The sequence below is a fragment of the Elephantulus edwardii genome, unplaced genomic scaffold (assembly GCF_000299155.1).
Source record: "Elephantulus edwardii isolate Elephantulus edwardi_28Jun2011 unplaced genomic scaffold, EleEdw1.0 scaffold00478, whole genome shotgun sequence".
NCBI classification, from domain to species: Eukaryota; Metazoa; Chordata; class Mammalia; order Macroscelidea; family Macroscelididae; genus Elephantulus; species Elephantulus edwardii.
The window spans coordinates 393,117-400,897 of record NW_006400228.1 but is presented as its reverse complement, the minus strand read 5'-3'; the positions used below and the strand labels follow the sequence as shown (position 1 = coordinate 400,897).

The 7,781-nt window shown below is 48.1% G+C and overlaps 1 protein-coding gene across 1 annotated transcript in view; it reads left to right on the top strand.

The window, feature by feature from the left end:
• The first annotated feature begins 214 nt into the window (after window positions 1–214).
• The window catches only part of USP29 (ubiquitin specific peptidase 29), a 37,983-nt gene continuing 30,416 nt past the window's right edge, over window positions 215–7,781 (top strand). The window contains exons 1-3 of the mRNA XM_006902963.1: window positions 215–571; window positions 935–1,066; window positions 1,990–2,418. Coding sequence (XP_006903025.1) covers window positions 215–571; window positions 935–1,066; window positions 1,990–2,418 — 918 coding nt within the window. The remainder of the gene's footprint in view (window positions 572–934; window positions 1,067–1,989; window positions 2,419–7,781) is intronic.

Below are 7,781 nucleotides of genomic sequence, written 5' to 3'. Positions count from 1 at the left end.
CTAAAAGAGGGCGATTGGGATAAGATTTTTAAATTATTGCACGAAGAGGCAGAGTGTCTGCCAAACTGCAGCCGTGCTCCACTCTTGATCACCACATCTCCAGAGGCTGCTTTTACACGAGGTTTCCCCCATAAATCGTCAGTGGTATATGGACTGTGGCTGATGGATCTGTGCCTTTTCTTTAGGTTGCTTGTCTTCAAAGTGTCCAGAAAGGATGGTCTCTCAGAAGATCCGTGGTTCCGTCCAGACGTACAGCCATCTGAGCGGGTGGCACAACCTAAAAGACATAGTGATTGAGATGCTAGAAGGAGAGAATGGAAGTGTGCTGGTGGTTCCCGCAAATTCTGCAAAATCAGCTATGGCTTTCCATCTAAATAATAACATCACAAGTGTTAACGTCACGCGTGCCACAGAACAACACAGCAGTTTCTGTTTAATTTTCAAAAACAGCTGCTACTTGTTCATTGACAACGTTTGCTACCAGGATGCTGAGAGGTTGAAGACGTTTCTGGACAGAGCCCACCACGGGCCATCTCCCCCTCCTGCTGACCCGGACCATCACGACAGTGTTGTCAGCAACAGAAAACCAAAGAAGAAAGGCCAAAAAAGTGCCCCTTCAAAGAGCTCGTGACAAACCAGGTCACGGATTCCTTGGCTGAAGAAATGGAAATGGAAGATTTGTCCTTCAGGAAATGCCCTTGTCACTGTATCAAACATTGAGAGGAGGAGGTCACGAGTTAGAACCCCGGCAAAGGGAAACAGTGCTGCCGTCTGACAGAGACCTGTGAGGAGTGCATCTTCTCCTCTCCTTGACCTTGCCCTGAAAAAGAACCTCAGGACTTCTTCAAATATATCAGCAGCCTTAGGAAGAAACTATTGCATTTTAAAAAATCTAGAAAAGTAAATTAAGTTAAAACTTAGACATTCCTTTAAGCTCAGCTCAAAAAGAAGCCCTAACTTAGATGAGAATGTTCACTCAACCAAGCATCTCTCTGCCGGGAGCAATTTAACATTTCCCCTGGAACGAAACCATGTCCAGAAGAAGCCAACATGCACTATGTCCCAAGTACCACTTAACCTTTCACTCACAGACACTCTGGAAGGGCCTCCCGCCTTGGGACACCTGTCTGTGAATGCATTTTTACAGTCCCTATTGGCTAATTTACTCCAGCCTTTGCTAATGACTTGTTTGAGCCCCTTGCTTGTTTTGAATGGTCTTTGGCACGCAGAGATCAAAGCAGAGTTACTTGTGACTATCAAGAACTCCGTTTCCGCATCTGCTGAGATATTCTCTGGCAACGTGGAGAATTAGGCTCATGAATTTTTAAGTCAATGCTTCAGTCAGGTGAGAGAAGACACTGAAAAAACCAACTGTCGCTTGCATGACAGGGAGGAGACTTGGTGAAGAAATTCAACGTCCACGGACATGGGTTGTCAATGTGAACCCAGGACTGTTTGTTCATCCTGTGGCTGCAAATTTTGAGTCTGGGAGGTGGGAGAGGCCGCATGAGAGTGCAACTGTGGCCAGAAGAAGCCAACATGCAATATGCCCCAAGTATCACTTAACTTCCATCCAGAGAAAGGCCTCCCCAATAGAAGGGCCTCCCCAGTTTGGGAAGCACCTGGTCTCCTGGTCTGCCTGCTGAGGGCAGCTGCCACCGTTGCCCTGGGGTGTCTCGGGCATCACCATGGCCGGTGGGTGTGCTGCTGTGGTGGGAGCCTTTTGGGGGGTGTCGGAGTGCCCCGAAGTCACTCCCCCACCCCTGACTGCCGCCTGCTCACCCACCACTTGGCCTACAGGGAGTCACAGGCTGTGCTGTTCCACTACCATGACCTGGTGAAGGGGTCCCTCAACTGGCCGCCCACCCTGGAACCCCCACAGGTGTATGGTGGAGGAGCTGGAGTTGCAAGCACTGGGCAATGAGGAGGAAGCAGGGTGAGGGGACAACTCAACGTCTTTGTGCCTTAACAGTCCTCTCTACCACCCAGTGCCACCCCAGCGACCAGCCTCCTGGCGTGGGGCCGCTGGCCTGGGTGGTGAGCCGCTGGGATGAGTGCCAGGCCCGCGCGTGCACCACCAGCTGGGCCAGCAAGTGCCCATCGATGTGTTCTGCAAGGGCGGCCCCAGGTTCCTGCGCACCGTGGCTCACCACAAGTTCTGCTTGGCCCTTGAGAACTCCAATACCTGGTTTATATCACGGAGAAGCTCTGGCGAAACGCACTGCTGCCTGGGATGGTGCCGCTGGGGCTGGGTCCAAAACGTGCCAACTACAAGTGCTTTGTGGTCGTGGTGCCTTCATCAGCGAGGATGACTTCCCTGGTGCAGCCTTCCTGCTCTTCCTGAACTACAAACCAGACATCTATTGCCGCTACTTCCACTGGGATGAGCCGTGTTGCCGGACCCGCCAGGCGGTGCAGGTAGCTGGAAATCAATCAGTCCACGAGCGTGCAAAACTTGGCCCGCTGGTCTGAGCACTGAGCTCATCAGGAAAGCCAAGTCTTCAGCATCTGGGTCTTTGTGAGTGGATTTTCCCAATGTGACACAACTTTTGATTTCTTGACTGCTGGTACCAAGGGTGTTGATTGTACATCCACGTAACATGGACTCGTTCAGAACGTCAATCTTTCCTCTGTCTAGCATGATCTTCCTTATTGGCTTGGTGGTGAGTATTTTTGTTTTGATGTTGTTGTTATAGATGCCCATCAAGTCTAGCATGACTCATAGCGACCCTATGAACAAAAGGCCTGAAGCTCCTCTACAACTATCGTCATTTATCAAAGTTCACAGAGTTTCCAGAGGCGTGTGGTTTAGGAAGTGGATGCCACCCCTGCCTCCGATGTTTTCTTGACATTGAGATGGAATTCATCTCGAAGGCTGTAGCCTCTGCTGCACAAGCACTTCAATCCCTTCTCACTTTCAGCGAGCAACACTCTGACATCTGCGTAACACAAGAGGAGGCCTCCTCTGATCCTGATGCCACGTTCCTCTTCATAAAGTCTTTTTTGGAGAGACAGCCCAGAAGGAAAGCTCAAATAGACACACTGCTCTAGAGTGTGGGGTATCTTTGAGCATTTTAGTATTTTATTTGTAAATCAGGGGGCTCTGGGAGTTGCAAAGGAATCGTGCTGCCAGGCCAACAGCAGGTGGTTCAAATCCACACGCTGCTCCCTGGGAGAAAGGTGAGCCACTCTCCCCGTGTCGTTTATGCCTCTGAACTCTTGCTGGAGGATCCGCAATGAGTTGGTTGTAACTCAGCAGCAGTAGAGCGTGTGGGATGTGTTAAGAGCTAGCACGCTTTATTGAGAACCAGTAAGCTGGACACGAGAAGCCAACAATCAGTGCCTTTGGAGGAAATGCAGGACATACACTCCAGCAGGAATATACGATTAGGTGTTAGACATATGCCAACAATCTGGAACAAGAGGTACACTGCATGACGTCGCAGACTAGGATCTCATTATAGAATCCCACAGGGCCTCCAACAGAAATAGTATGGTAACCCAATGACAAAATGAGCAAAAACAGGTCTTCACAGAGGAAGACACTCGGATGGCCAGCAGACACATGAAGAAATGCTCAAAATCCCTGGCAGGAAGAGAGATACTGATAAAAACCCAGTGAGATACCATCTCACCCCAGTGGTAGTGGCGAAGTTTAACAGGACAGCAAGCAATGGACGCTGGAGAGAGTGGAGAGTTTGGAACTACCATACACACTGTTAATGGGATTGTACAATGGGGCCGCCACCCTGGAAGTCAGTGGGGCATGCCCTCAAAAAGCTGGACACAGAGATTGCATATGACCCAGCTACGCCTCTGCTAGGAATACACATACTCCAAGGAAAAGAGAACTGAGACTCAAATGGAGATGTGTACCCCGATGTTTCCAGCAGCATTATTCACAGCCGTGAGAACACGGAAGCACCCAAATGTCCCTTCACAAACAAGTGGATTGAGGATCTACGGCACATTCACTCACACTCTGGGACACTCTGCGGTAGTTAGGCACAACGATTTTGAAAAATACTATAAACACGGGAGAAACTAGAGAGCATTATGCTGAGTTACTCAAACGCATAAAAACAAATTCTCTGTAAGGTCATTGTTGCAAAAACAGAAGGAGAACCAGTGCAATGTTCATGGATATACAAAGAGTGAAGGGGGGGGCAGCAGGGGCTGAAGGTGGGGAGCAGGAAATCACAGGGTCGAAGAGTTTTGTGGGTGGAGAGAAGGAGCAGAAAAAAATGTACATAAGTGAAATACAATGACAAAGATGCACTGCAAAGTGGACGAGGGGAGGCGCTTGGAGGGATGAAAATGTGCAACAATGACTGAGTAAGATTTCTAAGAAAAGAACTTTACAGATGTCAAAGAAGATGGTGTGACATTACTTTGACATAAGCAGACATATAGAGAGCAAAGATTATTTATGAGTGAGGGTTGGGAAAAGAAAAAGTAAATATACATGTTCTTTTGATGGTGCTAAGTTTACGTTAAGGAAGCTGTGGATGTCTTGTAAGCAGCTGAACTGTTGTCCCCAGAGGGATGTCGTTCGAATCCACCAGCTGATTCGTGGGGTAAACACCGGCAGTCTCCTCTCATGCCTTTTACTGCCTCTGAAAACCCACTGGAGGGTCAGCTAGGAGTTGGTTCTGACCCAATGACACACAACAACCACGAGTTTATGTTAATAGTGGTGGAATATGTTGGAAAGGTTAAAGATGAAAGCGGCAGTGGAGTTTATTTTTAACTATGACTTTCCCAGCCATCTTTTGGCTTTGGGCAGGCGAATGAGAATGAGATGTGTTAGCCTCTCTACAAGAGAATTGACTGATGCTGCCAGTAAATTGAGAAATCCAGCATCAGGGGAAGAGACCTTCCCGCCAGTGATGAAGCAGCATGAGAACGTAGGACTCTCTTAAGGACCAGAAATTCTCGCTCCATCTGCACCTATGGGCGCAGCAGCCACAGACGAACCAGAGACCTGGTGAGAAATGGGACCTTGGGAATGCTACACCATGAGAACCAGAGCTAAGAGACTTTGCCCAAGTGTGTTGGACAGATGAGGATGAGGGACTACAATTTGTAGGACTGAGAACTTTGTAACACTGGCCTGACGCCATGAGGCTCAAGGCTGAGGTGCCTGTGAGCACATTTCAGAAGCTATTTTGACTGTAGTCTGATACTGTTCTGGATTAGAACTTTTTGTCTCCCCCAACATGGTTCTGTGTGGTCTGTGAGCTATCCCATCAGATTTAGGACCCAGAAAGCTATAATACTGGTGTTTAGATGAGTAGAAAGAGGTACAGGAGCAAGGGGGACACAAGTGACCTCATGGGAATTGGTTTTGTGTTCCTGATGCTGTGACAGGGACCATTCCCCTTTGTGAAGTCAGATGTGGCCATTCTCACGTGGCCTTTGCTTTTTGTACGGTGGAATGGCAAGAAGACTGTAATCAGTATAAATGATCTAGTACGATCCACAGAGACTCTGTGACCAACAGATCTGAACCCTGTCCTCTCTGCACCGTCCCCCTCAGCTCTGACACACCTGAGCCCGTTGCTGCGGTCTCTGTGTCTGTCCACCTGGACTGGGGTCTGCTTCTCTTACAGTGAATTTCCACCTTTCCTTGCCCGATAGCCTTTTCCAAGGAATGCCCATGTCTTTCAATATGACCACAGCTTTGCCATGCTTGCCTCGAAGGAACACTGGCCGCACCTTCTCCAAGACGTATCTGTTTGTTCTTCGGCAAACCATGGGATGCTTGGTACTCTTCTCCAACACCCCTAGGCAAAGGCATCGATTTCCCCCCTGTCATTCTTACCCATTGTCCAGCTCACAGATGCTGAAAAGACCGTAGCTACGATCAGTCTCAGCTTTGTTTTCAAATTGACATTATTGATCCTCAGTACTCTGAAGAGGTCCCTGCCAGCAGACTTGTAATATGTCTTTTGATTTCTTGACTGCTAGTGCCAAGGGTGCTGATTGTGAATCCAAGTACGACAGAATCATTGACGATTTGCTTTGATTTCTCCATCTATCATGATATTGGCTATTGGCCCAATTGTGAAGAGGGTTTGGGGTTTGTTTTTTTTTTCTCTTGATGTTGAGAGGTTTTAAATGACATTGTGAAAAAGAAAAAAAAATGACATTCTTAGAGCCATTGTGTTCATACACATCCTTCCTTTATAGACTGGAAAAGTGGCAACCCAGTAAATACATGTGTCATTGGCTAGTCTTCAAGTGTGTTTTACTCATTGATAAAATTTTCTGATTAGCAATGAACTGTGTTTGCACATTCTGTCTGTATTCTCATGGCAAAACCACTGGTAGTATGGGAAATACAGTATAAATAAAAGATTTTGAAAGTAATTTACTAATAAAGCTGTAAAAAGGTTGCCTATGCTATCAGTATGACGAACACTGTTGTTGATTGGCTTCTAGTCGTGCACAACTCATAGCGACCCTGTGAACAAAAGGCCTGAAGCCCCTCTACAACTATCGACAAAGCTCATAGAGTTTCGGGAGGCATGTGGTTTAGGAAGTGGATGCCACTCCTGCTTCCAATGAATAACACTAGCTGGCTTAAACGGTTTCAAATCACTAATAACAAATATTACCTGGGCGACTGGGTATTAGGAGAAGGCAAGGCCTGGAGATTGGATTTCATAAAGACACAGCCATGAAAACGCTCTAACATAATAGTTGTTGTTGTTGTTGTTAAGTGCCGTTGAGTTGCAGGGGACACATAGCGACCCTATGAACAAAGTCCTGGACACCTCCTGTATAACTTTCATCCTCTCTCCAGGTTCATAGGGTTTCCGGAGGCAAGCTATTATGGAAGTGGATTCCACTCTTGCTTCCAAGCTTGTTTTAATTGGGGAGCTCCACCAAACACTGTCCACCAGGGGTAACAGTATTTGGCTTCATGGCAACCCGAGTTACGTCTGTACAGCAAGTGGACAATACCAGGGTTATACGACCTAGAAGAATGTTTCACCAAAACCAATTAAAGGCAGGCCTGAGGGCCACAGACTAGAGCCACCCACCTTTGCCTTGGGAGCATGACTTTCTGACCACTAGGCCGACTGCTCGCTGTCTCTTTCTCTATGCTATTGGTGGTGGTAGTGTTGTTAAGTGCCATCGAGTCGCAGGCGACTCAGAGCGACCCTATGAACGAAGTCCTGGACACTTCCTGTATAACTTTCGTCCTCTCTCCAGGTTCATAGGGTTTCCCGAGGCAAGCTATTGTGGAAGTGGATGCCGCTTCTGCTTCCAATAACATCCTAGAGGAGGGCGTACTGTCTTGGATGGAGTTGAGCCAGGCTGCTCCTTGGAGGCACGGACGGTGACACTCCATCTCGCCACTCTGGGCATGTTGTGTCGTGGGGCCCGTTCTTGGCAAAAGGACTGGGAAAGGTAGACGGTCCAAGAAAGAGGACGCCCCTCAGTGTGGCGGAGTGACACCGTGATGTCACAGGGGACGCAAGCCTGGCCAAGACCCCGAGGTAGCACAGGACAGGCCGAGGTAATGACCTGTGCTCCACAGAGTGGTTCTGACTCCCAGTCAACTCGATGGCACCTGACCACAACACAAGAGGAGTCAGGAGTTCGAACTGACTTTACAACGACTACATTCTCGTCTCCATAAATGTACAGCATAGACTTCCGATCAAAGTTTTAACAGCCTATCTGTGCTTCACTGACTATGCAAAGGCATTTGACTGTGTGGATCACAACAAGCTGTGGCTGACTCTGAGAAGAATGGGAATCCCAGAACA